General features: G+C 39.5%; 1 protein-coding gene across 1 annotated transcript in view; it reads right to left on the bottom strand.

The window, feature by feature from the left end:
• Positions 1-21141, bottom strand: part of SNRNP40 (small nuclear ribonucleoprotein U5 subunit 40) — a 38139-nt gene that overhangs the window by 10188 nt on the left and 6810 nt on the right. Inside the window, exons 4-6 of the mRNA XM_004465730.3 lie at positions 19883-20048; positions 4413-4535; positions 48-168 (exon numbers count right to left, since the gene is read on the bottom strand). Coding sequence (XP_004465787.1) covers positions 48-168; positions 4413-4535; positions 19883-20048 — 410 coding nt within the window. The remainder of the gene's footprint in view (positions 1-47; positions 169-4412; positions 4536-19882; positions 20049-21141) is intronic.

Here is a 21141-nt window from a genome sequence, read left to right as displayed (position 1 = left end):
GGTCTACAGTGACTGGGCACTGGGAGAGATTTTCTCTCCAAAATTACCTGTATTGTCCATTGCATTGGACAAGAGATAAGAGCCTTCAGAACTTAAACTCAGGCCAGTCACTGAATCTGCATGTCCTCTCATGGTGTAGGTTAACTTGTTCTGGCGCAGGTCCCAGACCTGAAAAAACAAAAAAGGTGCTCCCAGATACCAAATTGAGAACAGCAGAGATATACAGTTACTCAATCTAGAAAAAATGGTACCCCTTTTTAATGTGACTCTGGGGCAATTATTACTTTACCACAAAAGATAAAAATACAAAGAGGAAAAACTTTTGCCTTTCTATAAAGGGAGTCAAAAACTACTATGTTTGACTAGATAGATATAAAGTGATGAATACCAAATATTAAGATAAATGTTTAACAAAAAAACTGATAGCCAGATCTAACAAAATACATTAGGCATTAAAGAAAAAAGAAAACTAAATATAGCATTTAAATTATGAAAACTACGACAGCTAGTCACTAAAAACAAATTATTAAAACTACCAACACCAAGTAAATGTCATCTGAAAAAGGCATTATAATTACATGTAAAATGTGTATATGTATGGGCAATTACAAGGCAACATACAAAAATATCAATGCTTAAACATTATCTTTTAATGTTATGTGTGTATATATATATTTATTAAAAGATAAATAAAAACTACAGATTCACTGTTGCCTGTGTAGCAAAGATAAACAGGTCATCTGGAAATCAATTAAATGAGTAAAATCAATGGTTCAGTAAGCTATGGGCTTATGAACATACTGCAACACTATGAGTTCTCAGGCTAGCAACAGCATGGCAAAGTGGAAAGAGTAGGGCTTCTGGATCAGACTGAAACAATCTGCCACCAACAGCCATGAGTCACTGGTCCACTAAACCTTTCTGAGACTATTTCCTGGTCTGGAAGATGGGGATAACAGTACTTCTCAGGCTACTGTGAGGATTACAAGAGAATGCTCAGCATATGCCTAGCACATAGCAGGTCCTTAATAATTAGTAGCTATTATGAAGCAGCTCTTAAAAATAACACCGAAGACCAAATGTAAAAAAGTTTAAAAGCAAAAAAGGAAAATACAAAACAGTATTTCTATTTATATTTACACAGATGGCAACTACATAACATTAAAACTTATAGAAATGGTCTGGACTGTCATAAGGAAAAATGACAGCAATTTTGTTAAGATCATTGCTATTATACAAAATTTCCCCAAAATGTTATTTAATGTGGCCACATAGTCTTTCTAACTGAAAATTTTTTTTCTGTCCCTTCAAGCAAGACACTTACCCTCATCCAGAAATGAGTTAGGTGTTGTATGTCAAAGTAATACATAAGGCAGACAACTCCACTTTCCCCATCAATAACTCATTCATGTGTGGAGCTGAAGGCACTTTATATACAATCATTTTTATGTCAGGATGTTTACTGCCTCAGTAATCAGAAAAGCTTGAAATGGCTGACATTTTGTTCAAACTGGTTGTTTCTTCTCTTAGTAGGAGACATTGTTGAAATCTTCAGCTTTGAAATAATTAGGAAAGTAGGCAACTCACTATCACCCACAGCATTTGCAAGTTAAGGCCTGCACACTTTATTTAAGGTACAAAACGTATCTGGGATTTGCCACAGAATGAGTATTGTATTAATTTAAGCCAACTATTATGCAACTGGCTTAATCAGCTATTCAGTGAACATTTTGGGCATCTGATTAGTGGCAGCTGCTTTTGAAGATGAAAAAGTCAAAAGTTCCTGCTCTTAAAGGAGCTTTCAGTCTAGTACTGAATACATACATGTAAACAAGTGATAAAAGACCTGCACAAAGTATAGTAGTGAAAAAGGCAGAAGGATTATTTCTCTTGTGGAATGGTCATAGAAGTGAGAAAGGGAAGATTTTACAGGGAATGAAGTACCCAAACAGGATCTGGAACAAGGAAGAAATAGATTTTATGTAGACAAAGTCGAAGGGTATATAGCTCATGAAATATTTTGAAGCCTGGCTAAGAAGCCTGGACTTTATCTTACCTTCTCTGGGGAGCCACAGAAGGGTTCAAAAACAGAGGAATGAGTTGGTTAGATTTGGATTCTAGAAAGATCCCTGTGACTTGGATAATTGAAGGGATAAAACCAGAGACTAGGAAATCAAGGAGAATCTATTCTATCCCCTTACCCACTGTATTTAAAAGAAAAAAATTACCAACCAAACTTTCTTGCTGACTAGAACCCAGGATTACAAGAAATATCAAGGAATTGCCAGCTAAAACTTCAAGCCATCAAGCAGCTGCATATGTTCTTCTTTCTTCATTTTCCTCTGATTCCTCAATCCTGCTCCCAGGAAGAAAGTCCCAAGAGGTTGGCATGAACAGTATGTTTGCTTCACAAACATACAAAGAATGTGCTCACCTGGATTTTAAAAAGGTCCCCCATTCCCTATTTGTTTCCCTTTCGTAGAACAGGAAGGTCTACCTGAGATAGACCAAGAAAGCAAACAAAAAACAGAGCACCTCCGTATGTAGTGAGGTAGTATAACGATTTGTCAAGTAAGTGCTCAAGACCGGTAAAGCCCTATGTGCTTAAAAGGTATTTGTTAATTGAGAGATGGGAAAGAATACTGGCCCTCTGGAAATAGAAGTTTGGCCCTGACTCTACCACTGACTGAGTGATTGACTGTGACCATGACCAAATAACTTAACCTCATAAGGCCTCATTTTCAGTCATCAGTAAAATAAGAGGGATAGACTAATATATCTAAGGTCACTTTCAGGTCTGACATTTTCTGAACCTATTTTTGATAGAAAAGGAGTCTCTCTTTTGCATTTTAAAATAAATTTACTAGAGCCTGAGGACAATCACAAGTCCTTCTGGATCTACAGGCAGATACCCTCCCATAAGTATCTAAGAACAAGGTATTAGGGAGAAGACTGAAATTCTAACACGGTTTTACATCTCCCCATCCTAATACCCCTTAGTTATATAAGAGGAAAATGAAATCAAATAACTATAACAAGCTGCTTTCAAGTACTGTATTAGATGTTATCAAAAAAAAAAAACCAATCTGGTAATCTGTACCGAAAATCTGAACTATCCTATCCTGGTTAACACATTTTCATCTGGAATGCTATTCTAAGGAAACAATCAAATATGGAAAAAGTTTCATGCACAAATTTCATGGCAACATGTTTTGTGATGGTAATACTTATGAATCAACCTAAATGTCCGGTGACATGCTTATTGCTTACTAAATTACTGAATATGCTGATTAAAAAGTAATAATGATAATTGCAGCTGACACACTGAACAATTACTATGTACCTGCCATAGTGCCAAGAATATTATATCCTTTACTTCATGTAATCCATATAACAATTGTATGAGGTTGAGTGATTATTCCCATTTAGAGATTAAAAATGGAAACTCAGAGGTTAAAGAAATCCCTTGAAGATTTCCATTCATTCGATTCCTTACCTCCTGATCACCCCTCAACATTCTTGCTTGTATTTCCATTGTTCCACTGAAATTGTTCTCTTCAAGGTCACCAATGAGTTCTCTTACTAAATTCAGTAAATTCTTTTAGTTCTTTTTAAATTTTTTCCCAACATGTATTTAGGATCATTTTTCTGATTCTGCCACTTACTCAGCTATGTAACTAAGAATGAATGAAAATCTTCAGGGGATTTACAGTAGAGGTTAAGAGCATGACTTGGGATCCAAACTATAAGGGTTTTGACTTGAGGTACCACTGCTTATCAAGTGTATTATCTTGGGTGAATTGTTGTGCCATTTTGTAGCTCAGTTTCTTCATCTATAAAATGGCATTCATAGTTCTTATTTCAAGGGGTTATTCTGAGATTAAATTAATAAAGTAAAACTCTGAGAACAATGCCCAACACATAATACAGACCATGTTAAGTGTTAGGTGGATGCTGTTCCTGCTGCTAAAAGAATTGTTATCATCATCATCATCTTTTAAGAAGTTTCGTTGTGAAGGGGAAGACTGAAGGACAATAACAAGAGAGGATGCAGGGTTGAAGGAAAATGTTCTCTCCCAGAGAAGAGATATGACCATGATTAAATACTGAGGGGATGAAACCAGAAGAGAGGAAGATGTTGAAAACATAGGAGCTGGGAAAATTGATGGCATGAGGTTTCTGAGAAGGTATATTAGTCAGCCAAAGAGGTGCTATGCAAAATACCAGAAACTGGTTGGTTTTCATAAAGGGTATTTATTTGGGGTAGGAGCTTGCAGATACCAGGCCATAAAGCATAAGTTACTTCCCTCACCAAAGTCTATTTGGAGCAAGATGGCTGCCGACGTCTGCAAGAGTTCAGGCATCCTCTGAGTTGACAAAAGTGAGAGGGAATGATTTAACATCAAACATACCTTGATATCGTTGTCTATGCCACCAGAAATAATCTGATCACTTGTATCATTGAAGGTTACAGCTAACACCTGGTAGGTATTCTGAAATGTCTGGATGGCTGCTTTCTTCCGGATGTCCCAAAGCTGAAGCAAAGGAACAAGAGAGTGTTTTAGTAACATCACTCTGAGAAATACTGTACAGCATACCCCTAAGTCCAAAGGCTTTGTGGAGATGAGCACCTCTTAAATAGGGTCCAGAAAATTTTATGGATACCCTGGTAACATACACGTTAAGAAGTGCCCATTTTTGTCAACATATTTGGAGACTGGTGGGACTAATCACTTTGGTTTTATTTCCTTTGTTAAAGTTTGATTAAATAGTCAACCTGCCTATACAGTGGCAATCCCTCTATCTGCTTAATTTGTATATTCTCAAGACAGCAAGGAAACTAAACCAGTGTTCCCTGAACTATAGATTCTAACTGATTAATGGACTACAACCCACATTAAAAAAAAAAATTATAGAGAATGCAAGCAAAAATGGCAGAGTAGGGAATCCTCAAGTCCACCCCAACAAAAAAGAAGTGACTAGCAAAAACAATCAACTTTACTGGAACTCTGGAACCTAATAAAAAGCTTAGAGTGACTAGGCAAGTGCTTGGCCAAGGAAAAAACACCTACATCTTGGTAACTTGGGGCCTTCTGACTTTCCCTGCCTCCATCCCTGCTCCCTAGCTCAGGGTGAGGGTGGGGTGGGGTGTGGCTTTGAAGACAGCAGCCCACATCCCTGATATAGGTTCCTACCACCAGAGAGAGCAGAATGGACACCATAGTCTCAGAATTGTGGTTTGGATCCGTCTGGTGGCTCCCTGAAGCATCCAACAGCTCAAAAGGCTTGCCTTTATTTTATATTAACATGGAACTCTTCCAGAGCAGAGGAAGTGAACTGCCCAGGTATGAGGGGTGGGGCAGAGATTGTCAAAACCTTTGAAGGTAAACAAATTAGCCTCTGCAACCTGGAGCAGGAGATAAAAGTTGGGGTAACAATAGGCAAACAAAAAAGCGTGGGGAATGAGACCATTTGGGATAATAAGGCCTTTGAAAAGATCACACACATTCCCTAGAATCTAGAAGGCCATGCATATCCAGGGCTGGGCCCTAGCTCAGAAAGTACGCTAGTAGCCCTAAAACTCACGTGAAAAGGATCTAACCTCTCAACCTCTGGCTGATCTACAGGATCAGACGTGAAGTGAAAACTGACAGAATTTAAGAGAGACATAGACAACTCAAAAAATAGTAACTGGATACTTCGCTTCCAATAATGGAAAGAGGGAAGCAGATGTAGCTCAATTGATAGAGCATCTGCCTACCATATAGGAGGTCCAGGGTTCAAACTCAGGGCCTCCTGACCCATGTGGTGAGCTGGCCCATGCGCAGTGCTGATGTGCGCAAGGAGTGCACTGCCACACAGAGGTGTCTCCCATGTAGGGGATCCCAACATGCAAGCAGTGTGCTCTGCAAGGAAAGCTGCCCTGCATGAAAAAAGTGCAGCCTGCCCAGGAGTGGTGCCCCACACACGGAGAGCTGTCGCAACAAAGACACACTGATTCCTGGTGCTGCTGACAAGAATGCAAGTGGACACATAAGAACACACAGCAAATGGACACAGACAGCAGACAACGAGGGGGGGAGGGGAGAAATAAATATAAAAAATAAATAAATCTTTAAAAAAATAGATTGGAAAGAACAACTAGACAAAAATGAACAAGGAAAAGATAAGACTTGAACACTATAAACCAACTTGACCTAACATATTTTATAGAACACTCCATCCAACAAGAGAATACACATACTTCTCAAATGTAAACAGAACATTCTCTGGGAGGGACTAATGTTAGGCCACAAACAAATAAATCTCAGTAAATTTTTAAAAGACTGAAGTAATACAAAGTATCTTCTTTGACTACAATGGAACGAAACTTGAAACCTGTACCAAAAGAACTCTGGAAAATTCACAAAAATGTGGAGATTAAACATACCCTTGAATAACCAATGGTTCAAAGAAATCACAAGGGAAATTAGAAAACGCTTTTTTTTTTTTAAGATTTATTTCATTTATTTCTCTCCCCTTCTCCCCCACCCCAGTTGCCTGTTCTCTGTGTCCATTTGCTGCATGCTCTTTTTGTCTGCTTCTGTTGTTGTCAGCGGCATGGGCATCTTGCTGCATCAGCTCTCCATGCATGTGGGGCCACTCCTGGGCAGCTCTCCCTATGGGGTACACTCCCTGCACGTGGGACTCCCCCACGCAGGGTCACCCGAGTGGCACGGCACTCACTGCACGCATCAGCACTGCGCGTGGGACAGCTCCACACAGGTCAAGGAGGTCCTGGGTTTGAACGGTGGACCTCCCATGTGGTAGATGGATGCCCTATCCACTGGGCCAAGTCTGCTTCCCTAGAAAATGCTTTTGAGATGAATGAAAAAGAAAACATAGCATACCAAAATTTATGGGACGCAGAGAAACCCATAGGGAAATGGAAATCTACATTGAAAAAGAAAGATTTCAAATAATTAGCCATTTGCCTAGGAACTAGAAAGAAAAGAACTAATCTCAAAAGTACTAAAGAGAAGGAAATAAAGATTAGAGTGGAGATAAATGAAATAGAGAATAGTAAAGCAAAGAATTGGTTCCTTGAAAAGATCAACAAAACTGACAAATCTTTAGTTAGACTAGCCAAGAAAAAAAAAAAGAATCAAATGACTAAAGACAAGAATAAAAGTAGGGGCATTACAACAGGCTCTATAGAAATAAAGAGGATAATAAAAGAATACTATGGGGAAGCGGATATGGCTCAAGCAATTGGGCTTCTGCCTAACACATGGGAGGTCCTGGGTTCAGTTCCTGCTATCTCTTAAAGAGAAGACAAGCAGACACAGAAAAGCACATAGCAAACAGACAGAGAGCAGACAGCAACTGTAAACAACAAGGGGAAGGGGGGGATAAATAAAATAAATCTTATAAAAAAAAAAACCCCAAAACTATGAATAACCATATGCCAACAAATTAGATAAGGTAGATGAAATACACACATTTCTAGAAACACACACAAAATACTAAACTGGCCCAAGAGGAAAGAGAAAATCTTAATAGACCAATGTTAATTCATTTAACAAATGAATTAAACCGGCCATTAAAAAAGTTCCAGGGAAGTGGATGTAGCTCAAGTGATAGGGCTTCTGCCTACCATATGGGAGGATCCAGGTTTGCAACCTGGGGCCTCCTGAGAAAAAAAGAAGAGAGGGAAGCAGATCTGGCCCAACAGGAAGGGCGTCTGCCTATCACATGGGAGGCCCAAGGTTCAAACCCAGGGCCTCCTGACCCGTGTGATGAGCTGGCCCACACACAAGGAGTGTTGTGCCACACAGGGGTGTTCCCTGTGTAGGGGAGCCCCACGCGCAAGGAGTGTGCCCCGTAAGGAGAGCCACCCAGTGTGAAAAAAGTACAGTCTGCCCAGCGTAGCGCCGCACACACGGAGAGCTGACACAGCAAAATGACACAACAAAATGAGACATAGATTCTGGGTGCCGCTGACAAGAATATAAGCAGACACAGAAGATCACACAGCGAATGGACACAGAAAGCAGACAACTGGGGGGGGGGGGGAGGTAGCGGGAGAAGGGAAGGGAAGAGAAATAAAAAGAAGACAAAGTGCACCTGTGTGGCAAGCCAGTGCCCGCAGCAAGATGATGACACAACAAAAGAGGGATGGAAGGGAGAGTCAAGGTGAAATGCAGCAGAGACCAGGAACTGAGGTCTTTACATCAGAGGTCCCCATGATCGAATACCAGTGAATCCTAGAGCAGAAAAAAATGAGAGAAGACAGAAACAGATACAGAAGATCACACAGCAAATGGAGAAAGACAGCAAGAGAAGCAGGGCGGAAGGAGGGGAAGGGGGAAAATTATAAAATCTTAAAAAAAACCCCAAAACTTTCAACAAAGAAAAGCCCAGGACTACCAGATGGCTTCATTACTGAATTCTATAATACCAAAACATTAAAGAATTAACACCAAACCTTTTCAAACTCTTCCAAAGAATAGAAGAAAGAACTAATTTTCTGAGGCCAGTATTACCCTAATACTAAAGTTAGACAAAGGCATCACAAAAAAGGAAAACTACAGACAATATCCCCTATGAGTATAAACGAAAAGCTCCTCAACAAAAACTAGCAAACTGAATCCAGCATACATGAAAGGGATTTCACATCACGACCAAACAGTATTTATTCCAGGAATGCAAGGGTAGGCGACCATATGAAAATCAACCAATATAATACAATACATTAATAGAATGAAGGAAAAAACCTAAGTGATCATCTCAATTGTTGCAGAGAAAGTATTTGACAAAATCTAACACCCTTTCATGATAAAAACAACAAACTAGGAAGAGGGGAACCTCCTCAATTTAATAAAGGATATCTTATAAAAACCAACAGCTAACATCATACTTAATGGTAAAAGACTGAAAGCTTCCCTGCTAAGATCAGAAACAAGACAAGGATGTCCTGTCTGGCCAATTCTATTCAACACCATACTGGAAGTTCTAGTCAGGGTAACAGGCAAGAAAAAGAAAATAAAAGGCATCCAAATTGGAAAGAAAGAACAAAATTCATTTTTATTTGCAGATGAGATGATTTTATATACAGATAATCCTGAAAAATTCACAACAAAGTTGCTCGAGCTAGTAAGCGAATTCACCGAAGTGGCAAGGTACAAGATTAGCACACAAAAACCAGTGGTATTTCTATATATTAGCAAAGAACAATAAAGAAACAAAGTTAATAACAGGGAGGTAAAGAAGGTCAACCACCATACCAGGGAGCCAAGAGTGCCTACAACTGCAAACAGGAGAATTGCATCGGGCATCCAAGTGGAATCCAAGCCCCCTCTCAATACAGAGGTGGAGTGGACATAACCATCCCAGGGTCCACAGGATGGAGGAATAGAGTATGGATTAGAGTGGACTTACTGATATTCTATTCCGGAACTATTGTGATTAATAATGGAAGTAAATGTAGCACTGAGATGAAGAAAGTGGCCATGGTAGCTGCTGAGGATGGGGAGTGGGAAGAAGAGATATGATGTAGGGGCATTTTCAGGACTTGGAGTTGTCCTGGGTGGTACTGCAGGGACAGTTACTGGACATTGTATGTCCTCCCATGGCCCACTGGGTGGACTGGAGGAGAGTGTAAACTATAATGTGGACCATTGATCATGTGGTGCAGCAGGGCTCAGAGAGGTATTCACCAAGTGCAATTAATGTCCCATGATGTTGGAGGAAGTTGCTGTTATGGGTGGAGTGGGGTGAGGGGGTGCGGGGGGATATGGGGACTCCATTTTTTTTAATGTAACATTAAAAAATAAATAAAGACAAAGAAATTAAAAAAAAAAAACAAAGTTAAGAAAGCAATTCCACTACAATAGCATCGAAAAGAATAAAATACTTAGGAATAACTTTAACAAAGGAGGTACAAGATAGGTACAATGAAAACTATAAAATACTGTTGAAAGAAATCAAAGCTCTAAACAAATAGAAAGGCGTGCAGTATTATTAGATTGGAAGACTTACTATTGTTAAGATGACAACAGTACACAATGTAATACAAAGGTTCTATGAATTCTCTATCAAAATTCCAACAGCCTTTTTTTGAAAAAAAAAAAAAAAAAAAAAAAGGACAAGTAGATCCTAAAATTCATATGCAATTACAAGGAAACCTGAATAGCAATTCTTGCTTCTGGCTCCTCCCTGTGATTTTCTCCTTATAAGGCCTTCAGTAATAGCATTAAGACGCATTCTGGCCCAGTTAGGCACACTTTAACTAAAAATAACACCTTCCAAATATCCCATTTACAATGGGTTGACACCCACAGGAATGGGATTAATCCACCATATGCTACAATGTGGATGAACCTTTAAAAAATATGCTAAATGAAATAAGCCAGACAGAAAAGGATAAATATTGCATGGTTCCACTTAGATAAGGTATCTATAATAGGAAAATTCATAGAGACAAAAAGTAGAATAGTAGATACCAAGGGGCTAGGGAGAGGGAAAATGAGAAATTACTGATTAATGGGTTCAGTGTTTGGGATAATTAAAATGTTCTGGAGATAGTGGTATTCATTACACACAACTTGGGAATGTACTTAATGCCAACGGACTGTACAATTAAAATTTTTTTAAATGGTAAATTTTGTTATGTTTTACAATTTTAAAAAGCTTATTATACTTAAGTAATTATAAAAAATTACCACACATTTTACTACAGTATTGACGTAATAGAATCAGACAACCCTAAAGTCTAGTCTTTGCTGATTTTCTTGGGTGTTCTTTATCAAATCACTTCCCTCTTTGAGCTACAGTTTCTTTATCTATAAAAGATGGGGTTAAACTAGACAGAAACTATACTTTTGACCACAATCTACATTAGGAATACATTTTATACTCTGACCTAGTATATACTCTCCCACATACATGTCTACTTATAAAACAACCTTTTCTATCTGTGATATTCTTTATCTTCTTTTACATAATTTTTAAAATTGAGGTAAACCTCACCAATTTAACCATTTTCAATTTTACATTTCAGTGACTTTTAGTACATCTACCACCACTATAATTCTACAATATTTTCAAATTCTAGAAACATTAAAAATTGAAACATTAAGCTGTCACTCTCTATCTCCCCCACTTTCCCACCAGTCCCTGGCAACACTAATCTGCTGTCTATGGATCTGCCTACTCTGGACATGTCATAGGAACACTGATATAAAGTTTTCATAACAGGGATGTCTTGGGTTAGAGACCTAGGATCACAATTGGAAGGTCAGGGAAGTGGACTTGGCCCAATGGATAGGGCGTCCGTCTACCACATGGGAGGTCTGCGGTTCAAACCCCGGGTCTCCATGACCCGTGTGGAGCTGGCCCATGTGCAGTGCTGATATGCGCAAGGAGTGCCGTGCCACGCAGGGGTGTCCCCCACGTAGGGGAGCCCCACAAGCAAGGAGCAAGCCCCGTGAGGAGCCGCCCAGCGCGAAAGTAAGTGCAGCCCGCCCAGGAATGATGCCACACACACGGAGAGCTGACACAACAAGACGACACAACAAAAAGAAACACAGGTGGTGGACTTGGCCCAGTGGTTAGGGCGTCCGTCTACCACATAGGAGGTCCGTGGTTCAAACCCCGGGTCTCCTTGACCCATGTGCAGCTGGCCCATGCACAGTGCTGATGCATGCAAGGAGTGCCCTGCCATGCAGGGGTGTACTCCGTGTAGGGGAGCCCCACGTGCAAGGAGTGCGCCCCATAAGGAGAGTCGCCCAGTGTGAAAGAAAGTGCAGTCTGCCCAGGAATGGTGCTGCACACATGGAGAACTCACATAAGATGATGCAACAAAAAGAAACAGATTCCCATGCCACTGAAAACAACAGAAGCGGATAAGACACAGCAAATAGACACAGAGAAGAGATAACTGGGGTGGGGGGGGGAGGGGAGAGAAATAAATAAATAAATCTTAAAAAAAACAAAACAAAACACAGATTCCCGGTGCCACTGATAAGGACGGAAGGGGTCACTGAAGAGCACACAGCAAATGGACACACAGGGGTGGGGAGGGAGAGAAATAAATAAAAAATAAATCTTACAAAAACAAAACAAAACAAAACAAAACACCCTGGAAAGTCATATGGTAAATCTATGTTTAAACATTTTGAGAGGCTAGTAAACTGTTTTTCACTGTACCATTTTATCTTCCCATAACAAGATACAAGCATTCTTGTTTTTTCTCCTCATTCTCACAACACTTGTTATGTCCCATCTTTTTCTAATAACCATGCTAGTGGGTGTGAAGGGGGATATCACTGTTTTCTTTTTATTTATTTTTTCCCTCCCCCTCTCCCTCCCTGCTGTTTTTGCTATCTGTGTCCACTCACTGCATGATCTTCTGTATCTATTTCTTTTTGTCTTCTATTCTTGTCTTTCTCCTCCAGGATTCACCCGGTTTCAATCCTGGGGACCTCTGATGTGGAGAGGTTCCCTGTTAATTGTGCCACCTCAGTTCCCGGTCTCTGCTGTGCTTTCCCTTCATTTTGCTTTTGTTGCACCATCCTCTTGCTGTATGACTCACTTGTGCGGGCACTGGCTTACTGCGCATGCACTTGGCTCGCTGCACAGGCACTGGCTCACCATGTGGCCACTCACATGGGCACTCGGCTTGCCACTCAGGCATGTTTTCTCCTCCTTCTCACCAGGAGACCCCAGGGATCGAACCTGGGTCCTCCCATATGGTAGGCAGATGCCTTATCACTTGGGCCACATCTGCTTTCCTCATTGTGGTTTTGATTTGCATTTTCCTAATGACTAATCATTTTGAGCACCTTTTCATGTTCTTATTGGCATTTGTATATTTTCTTTGGAGAAATGTATGCCTAAGTCCTTTGCCATTTTTCAGTTGAGATGTATTATCTTTTTTTTTTGACTTGTAAGAGTTCCTTATATATTCTGGATATTAAGTATTACCAGATAAATGTTTTGCAACTATTTTTTATCCTATTCTGTGAGTCATATTTTCACGTTTTTTTTTTTTCAATCCCCCTCCACCTTTGTGGCTTTTTTTTGCTTGCTGTCTGCTCTCTGTGTCCATTTGCTGTGCGTTCTTCTGGGTCTGTATTTATTTTTTCTTTATCACCCCCCCCTTGCAGCTTGCTTGTTGTGTGGTCTCTGTTCATTTGCTGTGGGCTCCTCTGTGTGTATTTTTTCCTTGTCTTCCTTTTCTCTTGTTTGTCACCTTGCTGAGTTGGCTCTCCGTGGTGCTTGTGCGCCAGGCGGCACCCCACAGTGCCTGGGCCAGTGACTCTCCACAGCGTGCGGGCAATCCTGCCTTCATAAGGAGGCCCTGGGATGCAAACCCAGGGCCTCCCATATGGTGGACGGGAACCCAACTGACTGAGCCACAGCTGCTTGCCTTCACATTCATTTTTAAAAAAAATTTTAGCAACTATTTCAAATTCAAAAAAATAAAATAACAGAAAAAGGCAGCTCAACAAGTTTGGAAACATTGCTCCTAAAAAGTTCTTTTCAGACACTTTTATCTCATCTAATCCAAATTATTAACTCAGTTGTTCCTTTTGTGTTCAGAAAGACACACAAATGAACACAGATTAGTTAAATCACATAGTCAAAGTCTTCTTATTAATGAAGAAAATGAAGGGCAAAAAAAAAATCATATTTATACTTCACAAATTAAACCCCATATTCTTTTTTTTAATCTTTACCATTAATACAGTACAAATTTTGCTTTTGCTATAAAAACATTACAATGTTATAATCCATAAATTATATTTTTTCATGTATCACCACATTAACATCCTGTAGAACATTCCTTTATTTATATTAACCACAATCCTCATCTACAGCCAAAATCGGTTATACATTCCCAATATTATCCTCCAGCTGTCCTTCAACGAACATTAACTTCCTATTTGTTTCATAAATCAAAAGTGCTTGTTACATTTGTTTTAATGTGTTACCATAAAGTCCAAACATTACCACATATTTACATTTGACCTTACAACAGTCTACATATGTCTAGCATTGTCTTATCCCACGTTCCATCTGCCAACAACCTACACTTCATAGTCCAACTCTGTAAGTCTACTCATTGTATTTAGTTCATATCAGTGAGACCATACATATGTCCTTTTGTGTCTGGCTTATTTCATTTAAAATACCTTTTCACGTTCTTGATTCTGTCCTCTGATGTACAAAAGTTTTTAATTTTGATTAAGTCCAATTTATCTCTTTCTTTTGCTGCTTGTGCTTTTAGTATATCTAAAAATCCATTGCCAAATTCAAGATCATGAAGATTTTCCACTACGATTTCTTTAGAGCTTTATGGTTTCAATGCTTAATTTAATATCATTTATCTATTTTGAATTTTTGTGTGTGGTGTGAGGTAGGGGTACAACTTTATTCTTTTGCATGTGGCTGTCCAGTTTTTTAAGCACCATTTCCCCAGTGAATGGATCTGGCACCATGTTGAAAATGAATTGGCCACTGATGGGTGGGTAAATGACTTTATTTTGAAATAATCACAAATTTACAGAAAAGTTGGAAACATAAAGAATTCCCTTTTTTTTGCCTAAATCATTTTAGAAAAAGTTGCTGACCTAATGCTTCATAACTCCTGAATAGTTTAGTGTTTCTCCTAAAACAAGAATGTTCTACATTATTTCAATATAATCAGAATCAAGAATTAACACTGATTCCATTCAAGTTTTACCACTTGTCCCAGTATTATCTTAGAACAAAAGAATATAGTTCAGAATTATGTGTTGAATTTAACTGCCATGTCTCTTTAGTGTCTTTAAGCCAGAAATAGTTTCCCAGACTTTTCCTGAATTTCACGGCCTTGACACCTGATGATTACAGGACAATTATTTTGTAGAATATCCCTTGACTTGCATTTGTCTGACTAGATTCAAGTTATGCACGTTTGACACAAATATTACTGTGTGATAATGCATTTTGAAATTTATGGTTACATAGAAACTTTACCATTTTAAGCATTTAAAAAAATAGAAACTGATGTTTATTTTCCATCAATCTTATTTCAATTTTCTGTCTAAGAACCTGTGGAAGAACAGTCCAGAACCATTCAGTTATGGTTCCCATCCACTCAGTGACCTGAGTAGTGGGAGCTGTAGACAAATCTTCAGCTTCAGGCTGAACACTCCAGTTTTCAGTAGGGAATTGCTGATTAGGCACAGAGGGTACCTGCACGCCTTCAGGCCAATCTGCAACCTCAGGTTGAGTAGCAATAATTTCACCCTGAAACTCTTCCCTGGCCAGTCTTTTAAGCAGTGGTTTGCTCTTCCTTTTTCAATCTCTTCAGGGTCTCTGAATAAGTAGAGTTCAGGTATGACCTTCTGTGGGTGGGTGCTAATGGGAGGTGGTGCCACACATGTGTACAACTTCCCAGACCAGCATCTACTACATCAGATTCACTGAAAGTGCTCCCTTGCTGCATGGCACAGCAATGTCCACACAGTGCAAAAAAAAATCTGTGTTACATAGAGCAGTGGTCAGCAAGTTAACACAAGACACCTCTGAGAGAGGATGGTGGTCAGCCCTGGCCCTGGGATCAGCAACCACAAGATGATGCAGCTTCCAGGCTTCCTGAACCTGGTTAGTAATGGTTCGAGGTGTGTAGTACCCAGCAGACCGATATCTCTGGAAATTATGACACTGACATCAGCTGGGTTTTTGATAGCAAAAACTGCACAAGCTTCTTCCTGGTCCTCTTTAAATTTATGATGTGGATACCATCACCTTTCCTTTTATAGACATATTGTCCCATTTGGAAGTCAAAATTGGTACCCCCTAAGTGAGTTCCTGCTGCAAGGAATTTAAGGACACCCTCCTCTTTCATCTGCAGAACATTAAGGGCTCCAAACATTAGGCAAGTTTCTCTTTAAGTTACAACAGGAACCTAGATCAATACTGTATGGACTGCTTTCTGGATAGCACGGAAAACTAAGTTATTTTTAAGTGTATAATTCAGTGGCACCAATTACATTCACAATATTACGCAACCATCACCTCTATTTATTTCCAAAATATTTTTCATCACCCAAACGGAAGCACGATATTCATTAATCAATAACTTATTTCTCCCTCACCATTCCATTCTTTTGCATGTCAAGATGCAGTTTCACAGCACCATTTGTTGAAGAGACTATTCTTTCAGAATGGTATCCACACTCTTGCTGAAAACCAAGTGACCAAAGATGTGAGGGTTTAATTTTGGGCTCTCAATTTTATGCTATTAGTCTACGTCTACTCCTATGTCAGTACCACACTGTTTTGATTACTATAGCTTTGTAGTAGGTTTTGAAACAGGGGAGTGTGAAGTCTTCTAACTTTGTTCTTGTTTTTTCAATATCGTTTGCCTATTCTGGGTCCCTTGAAATTTCGTATGAATTTTAGGACAGGCATCTGTAAAAAATGCTGTTGAGATTTTGGAAGAGATTGCACTGATCAAATCTGTGTATCACATTGTATAGTACTGATATATTAATAATATTAACTCTTCTAAATCAAGAAAAAGGGATATCTTTTTTTTTTTTTTTAAAAGGCAACACTGGGGATTGAACTCAGGACCTCATACATGGAAAGCAGATGCTCAACTACTGAGCTACATTGCTTCCCAGTTCAAGTTGGACTTTTTCATTCATTTGTTTCTGTTTTCAGGAGGTAGCAGGGATTGAACTCAGGACCTTGTACATAGGAAGCAGGCATCCAATCACCTGAGCTACATACATCCCCAAGGGATATCATTTTATTGATTAATTCCTTTCAAAAATGCTTTATAGTTTTTAGTTTGTAAGACTTCTTGGTTAAATTTATTATGTATGTGATTCTGCACTGTCATTGTAGCTCATCAAGTGGCTCAGTATTTTGTTCTATGCTGTCAATAATAATGTTCAATTTGATCATTTGATTAAGGTATCTTTCTGACATGTCCCATCACTTTGCAAGCAATCCTTGCGGTCGGTTGGTCTGTCTATCTATTTATTTATTTCTCCACCCCTGCCCCGTGTTGTTTTATGCTTACTCTCTGGTCTTTGTCTTTGTTGTGTGCTCCTTGTCTTTTTTTTTTTTTTTTTGGAGGCACCAGGAACCAACCCGGGACCTCCCATGTAGGAGGGAGGTACCCAATTGCTTGAGCCACCTCTACTCCCAGCATGCTTGTTGCATCTCTCATTGTGTCTCTTCATTGCATCATCTCATTGCGTCAGCTTGCCATCTTGCTTTTCTCTTTTAGGTGGTACTGGGAACAGAACCTGGGAGCTCCCTTGTGGTAGGCAGGATTCCAACTGCTTGAGCCTCATCCACTTCTCTATCCTTGTGTTCTTGCTTAGGATGTTGCAGGCTAGACTAGTACTTTCCCCGTGTTATTCCTGAGATAAAAAGCCCTGGTTCCTTTTAGTGGAAAATGGTATTTAAAGGCCAAGTCTTATGCAGTAAGCATGCTCAGCACTACAGGGTAGACCCCCTCTCTCACCTCATGTGGACACACTCCTAAACCTCCTATTCCCCACAGCAGTCTATCTACCCCTATCATGTGTGGATGCCTTCCTCACCCTGAATCTCTCTTCTGGATTGCCCCACTCTATGTGGATGCTCTCTTTAGCTCACATGGGCTCTGGGCCACTTCAGTCAACTCTACCTCAAGCTGAACACCTTGCTTCCCCCTTTGTAATAACTTTAGAACTGACTTGTTCAGGAAGGGCATACCACTTAATTTTTTTATTACCAGAAAGAATTTACTGGTAATAGTCTGAGAGCCACTGGTATGGATAATGTTCAGGACACTACTTCTAGGCTGAAAATACAAGGGTTATTTGAAAACTTTGCTTTCTGTTGAGAAATCTGACAAGTAAAAAGCAACATGTCCCAGCCACCACAATAAAGAGAAGTTATTCAATTCCTGTACTCTTAAACCAGAGAAAACAAAGCATTTCAACCTGACAAGTAACTAAAAGATATTTGTAAAAAAGGCTGTTCATTGAAACATTAATCAATAATATAGCAAAATTCAAAATGGTTAAAAACAGTCACTTTTAAGTGATGTGACATACTGCTCATTAAAAAAATATTACCTTTAATAATAAAGTTAAAATAAATATTTTATATCACGTTTAATTAAGGAAGGAGAGAAGCAGGAAACTGAAAGGAAAGGATAGAAAGGACAGACTTATACATACAATGGATGGTGGTAGGATAAGAAAAAGCTAAGGAGAGACAAAAAGACATGAAGACAAAGAAGAGAAAAGAAAATGAAATACAGGGAGAGAAAAGGTAAAGAAGGTAAAGGCAAAAATAAAGAATAAATTCTCGGGAAGCGGACTTGGCCCAATGGATAGGGCGTCCACCTACCACATGGGAGGTCCGCGGTTCAAACCCCGGGCCTCCTTGACCCATGTGGAGCTGGCCCATGTGCAGTACTGATGTGCGCAAGGAGTGCCATGCCATGCAGGGGTGCCCCCCGCGTAGGGGAGCCCCCTGCGCAAAGGAGTGCACCCTGTAATGAGAGCTGCCCAGCATGAAAGAAAGTGTAGCCTGCCCAGGAATGGCGCTGCACACATGGAGAACTGACACAAGATGACGCAACAAAAAGAAACACAGATTCCCATGCCACTGACAACAACAGAAGCAAAGAAGAACATGCAGCAAAATTGACACAAAGAACAGACAACTGGGGTGGAGGGGAGGAAGGGGAGAGAAATAAATAAAATAAATCTTAAAAAAGAAAAAAGAATAAGTTCTTAGATGTTTACATAGCAGGCTCTCAATAAATGTTTCATAAACAAAGTTCATTAGGGAATTTTCAACTCTGCCTATTGAAATGCCAATTAGCAAATCTATTAGTAAGACTGTCCAGCTACAGTACACCTAGTTTAAGAGTTTTGGAACCATTCCTAAGCCACACATTCTCTTCCCAGTCAAGCATGACAGGGTCCCAACTGTTTAGGCATAAAAACCATTTAGTAGAAAAGCCTCTCAAAGGAGACAACGCAGTATGTTAGTTTTACCATCTTTAATTATGAAAAACAGGACATTCATTGAAAAAACAAAACAAAACAAACAACATTCACAAGTTTAGTATGGGTTATTGCTCTCCCTGGTCAGTCACTAAAATACCACCCAAGTCCAAAATTAGTGCTGTAGAAAGAATAAAATGGTTAGCACTATGGGGTAGTGTGTCCTGGTATGCCCTTGAGATAAATTAATATTTCAAGGTCTCATTTGTAAAATGATTTTGCTGGATGAGATTAGCGGTTTTCAAATGTTGGACATGCTACATCATAATCACTTGAGGAACACACTGAAAATTCTGATTTTTATTCTAGACCTACTGAACCAGAATCTTTGGGTACTTTTAACAGGTTCTTCAGGTGATTCTGCTTTAAAGACAGGTTGAAAACCACTGGAGACTAAAGACCCTTAAGTTACCATCCTGTGCTAACTCATTTACTGAGCTTTCTACATTTCTATATAATCTCACGATGACCTTACAAGATATATATATTACTGTCACTGTTTAAAGATTAAGAAATTGTGGCTCAGAAAGGTGAACCCATCAAGGTCACACAATTAAGTAAGCAACTAAGCCAAGAATCCAATCCAGATATTCCATTTTATTCCAAATAACAATTTATTCTGTGGTTCATTTATTATTCTGTAGGGTATTTAGAACTGCCTATGGTTTTAAATGTATTTTTAAAAAGGGAAAAGTTCAAGTGTCTTTTTGGGAAAAGACTGCTAAGACAAAGTTGTGGCGAAAAGGATATAGTATAGGTAGGAAGGCTAGAAAAAACTCACATTATGTCACCTCAGAAACTACAACACATAGACAGAAAGCAACACCCACCTTAACAGTACCATCATCACTGCCAGTGCAGACAAGTTGGGGGCCTCTCCTGGCTGGATAACAGGAATTCACAAAAGAAGTATGTCCTTTCAGTCTTTTAACCCTCTCGCCTGTTTCACTATCCCACACAGCTACAGTTTTATCTGTGGATGCTGAGAACAGCATACTAGAAGAGAAAGAAAAAACAAAAAAAGTGAAGAAAAACAGCAGTAATCTATCTTTCCAACTGGACAAAATGTACCAAATTTCTTCAATTTTTCTGACACTGTGCTCTGACAGTTCCATACATGATGCTATCTCTGCTTAGAATATCTAAAATCCTACCAAAATCCTACTCATGCTTTAGACCCAGTTATCTACTTCATAGGACAGACCTTCCCCCCGATAAAGGTTGAAAAATTTCCCTTCTCTCAGTTCCTATGATTTAGTATATATCTCGTTTTGCAGTTTTCTCAATCATTATTCTTCCTGTGATAATATTTTATAAATAAGGCACACTCCATCTGGAAATGTATAACTACTCCTGAATGTTAAAGTTAAGATAGACTGTGGCCTCATTTCTGTGTAACTCCCACCTTTTCTCTAAAATCCAAAGCTTTCATTCTACTTCTTAAGACTATTTCTAATAACACCTTTTCTTTTCTCTTTAAGAGGTACCAGGGATTGAACCCAGGACCTCACACATTGGATGCAGGCACTCAACCACTGAGCTACATCTGCTCCCCACAAGAATTGTTTTTTCCATTTGTTTGTTTTTAGGAGATAATGGGGATTGAACCTGGGACCTCGTACATAGGAAGCAGGTGTTCAACCACTTGAGCTACATCTGCTCCCCTGCTTTCTTCCTTTTTTTTAGAGGAAGGAATACTTCCCAACTCATTTTATTTATTTTTACTTCTCACCCTCTCCTGCCACGCTGTTTTTTGCTGCCTGTGTCCATTTGCGGTGTGATCTTCTGTATCTATTTCTCTCTCTTTTTTTGTCTTCTCTTTTCATCTTTCTCCTCTAGGATTCTGAGGGATTTGATCCTGGGCACCTATGATGTGTAGAGAGGTTCCCTGTCGATTGTGTCACCTCAGTTCCTGGTTTCTGCTGCACTTCACCTTAATCCTCCCCTTCGTCTCTCTTTTGTTGTGTCATCATCTTGCTGCGTGACTCACTTGCATGGGCACTGGCTCACCACGTGGGCACTCACGTGGGTACTTGGCTCACCGTGCAGGCACCCTTTCTCTTCTTTTTAACCAGGAGGTCCCAGGAAT

This window comes from Dasypus novemcinctus, chromosome 9 (assembly GCF_030445035.2).
Source record: "Dasypus novemcinctus isolate mDasNov1 chromosome 9, mDasNov1.1.hap2, whole genome shotgun sequence".
Lineage (NCBI taxonomy): Eukaryota > Metazoa > Chordata > Mammalia > Cingulata > Dasypodidae > Dasypus > Dasypus novemcinctus.
The sequence above is the reverse complement of the archived record's forward strand: the minus strand, read 5'-3'. Positions and strand labels throughout refer to the sequence as shown.